Raw genomic sequence first — 2,500 nt, forward strand, 5'->3', positions numbered from 1 at the left:
ACACACACACACACACACACACACACACACACACACACACACACACACACACACACACACACACACACACACACACACACACACACACATGTGAGCGTGAAGCCATGAGGCAAGCTGTCCACTTCTATACAGCAGCATCGTCTGAGGAGCAGCACACACACACACACACACACACACACACACCTTTCGATCATGGTGTTGAGGAACTTGGTAAGGTCGCCGTGGTCCATGTGGGAGGCAAGCTCGTTGGAAGCCCGGGCCAGGCTGGGCAAGATCTGCCTGCTGACCTCGAGCTGTCTGCGCAGAGCGGAAACGAAGACCTTTTCCTCATCCAGGTCGCGAATCTGCGGCATGTCCACAAACTCGTTGAAGATGTCGACGTAGATTTCGTGGATCTTCTGGATGTGCGGGTTGATGCCGCAGATGTACGGCAGCGAGTGGATGTCAAGGATGCGCCGCGCCAGGCGCACCGGCAGCGCGGTTCTCAGGAAGTTGGCGCTCTGCAGCAGCATGCGCGCCTTGTCTGAAAACATGAGGTCAAACTTCACCAGGTGTTCCAGGCTCACGCGATGCATGGGCCTGGCAGCATGCTCCTTGAAGCGGCGATCGTAGAAGGAAACCTGCCGTGTGGCGCGCCACAGCACCGCTGGAAGGCCCTGGCGACCCATGACTGCACAATCAAATGTATGGATGGTGGTTGCTCTTGGCGTCTCTGTTTGCAGCTGGTAACGGAAGCGAGGGAACGTGGGTAACGGGCTCTGGGCTGACTTCGGAAGAAGCGGTGCGCAGGGAGGAGTTGCGCCCTCCCCCAAACAAGATACAATGAGCACGAAGAAGGTGATGGCCTTGCTTGCGGCAAACTCCAAGTAACCGAACGGCTTCACCCGGGCTGCTGTAAAATAACAGGGCACAAGGGTCACCTCACATCTGCCATCAGCCGGTGTTGCTTGAGCACGGGAAGAGCAGAGAAAGAAAGGAGGTGTCAATGGGTTACGATGAACGTGTGAACGCGCAGGCAGGGCGGCTGCTGACGATGCAAAAGTCGTGCTCTTTCTTTGGTTTGCTTGCTTCTTGGTTGTTTGCTGTTGATCGGATGCGATGAAAGTTTGGGCGATTTGTTGGTGCAGCGGCGTATTTTCTTTCATGGCCACAACGTTACTCAACAATGGGCAGTGGGAGGACAAGTGGTGGCTTGCTGCAGGGTGCTGGCGGCGCTGATGTTGATAGTGATGGTGACGGAACCGCCGAAGGTGCATGTGTGGGGAGCACTAGGCAGGGTGGGAAAATGAGCGTCAGGGGCCACGAGCAAGGTACCGCTGCGATACCGCGGCGGCAGCAAGATGGACGACAGCAACAACAGTGGAAGCTCACCGTGACGTTGGATGTGCTGGAGATTACCATCATGGCAACGCTCACCCTGGCTGCGCTGGCGACCCGCCTCTACAACATCCACCAACCACCTTCTGTCGCGTGAGTGAGTGCTGAGCGTATACAAAGGCGCAAGTTGGGTGTGTTTTGGAGGTGGGTGAGTGAGCATGGCTGAAGGTGTGTGTGTGTGTGTGTGAGTGGGTGGGTGTGAGAGACAACTTGTGTGCGCGTGCTTGTGAGTGGATGTGCGTGATTGTGTGTGTGTGTGTGTGCTGGCTTAGAGCCTGGCAACGTATTTGTACTTCATTGTGTGTGCTCACTGTGGAGCTCAAATCTGCGACCATCCTTGACGATGCCATGTTCACACGCACACACACACACGTGCGCGTACACACGCACACACGCACACGCACACACACGCACACACGCACACACGCACACGCACACACGCATATGCACATGTATATCGACGTGTAGATGGGATGAGACGCACTTTGGAAAGTTTGCCAATCGTTACTTGAAGCGGCAATTCTACTTCGACGTCCACCCACCCTTGGCCAAGGTAATCGATTGTGCACGTGCTTGCGAACCCCACGCACCAGCTGCGAGATAACCAAGAACACGGCGCTGCGATCCATCGTGGCGTGTTGAAGTTGCCCTGCGACCCTCCTCGTGCCACGGTGTACATGTTTTTGGCTTGTTATGCCCACTGGAACTTTTGGCGCCTGTTTTGAAGATGCTCATTGCACTTGCAGGCCTTGTGACCGGTTACCGTGGAGACTTTTCCTTTGAAGGGCCAGGCACACCTTACGACAATGACTTGTACATTGGCATGCGCGTGGTCAGTCATTATGTAAAGTGCGCGTGCCTGCCTGGCCAGTGACGTGATGAGTGAGCATGCTCCTGCCCAACACAATGCACTGATTGCACCACCACCCGTGCACACGCACCACTCATCTTCTTGTCCTTGGGTTCAGTTTTGCGCATGTGTTGGGGCCATGTGCGTTCCGCTTGCATACCTGACGCTGCGCCAGCTGAGCTGTTCTCGCGTTGCCGCCATCACAGCGGCGTCCCTGGTCCTTTTCGGTGCGTGCATGCAGCCGTGTGTGTGTGTGTGTGTGTGTGTGTGTGT

General features: G+C 55.8%; 2 protein-coding genes across 2 annotated transcripts in view; one reads left to right on the forward strand and one right to left on the reverse strand.

Moving 5' to 3' along the window:
* The window catches only part of PTSG_11608 (uncharacterized protein), a 3,507-nt gene extending 2,402 nt beyond the window's left edge, over nucleotides 1-1,105 (reverse strand). The window contains exon 1 of the mRNA XM_004999031.1: nucleotides 184-1,105. Coding sequence (XP_004999088.1) covers nucleotides 184-668 — 485 coding nt within the window. The 5' untranslated portion in view covers nucleotides 669-1,105. The remainder of the gene's footprint in view (nucleotides 1-183) is intronic.
* A 42-nt stretch (nucleotides 1,106-1,147) lies between these two features.
* Nucleotides 1,148-2,500, forward strand: part of PTSG_11609 (uncharacterized protein) — a 6,976-nt gene continuing 5,623 nt past the window's right edge. Inside the window, exons 1-4 of the mRNA XM_004999032.1 lie at nucleotides 1,148-1,470; nucleotides 1,846-1,930; nucleotides 2,105-2,209; nucleotides 2,346-2,454. Coding sequence (XP_004999089.1) covers nucleotides 1,166-1,470; nucleotides 1,846-1,930; nucleotides 2,105-2,209; nucleotides 2,346-2,454 — 604 coding nt within the window. The 5' untranslated portion in view covers nucleotides 1,148-1,165. The remainder of the gene's footprint in view (nucleotides 1,471-1,845; nucleotides 1,931-2,104; nucleotides 2,210-2,345; nucleotides 2,455-2,500) is intronic.

Source organism: Salpingoeca rosetta, assembly GCF_000188695.1.
Source record: "Salpingoeca rosetta unplaced genomic scaffold supercont1.1, whole genome shotgun sequence".
NCBI lineage: Eukaryota > Choanoflagellata > Craspedida > Salpingoecidae > Salpingoeca > Salpingoeca rosetta.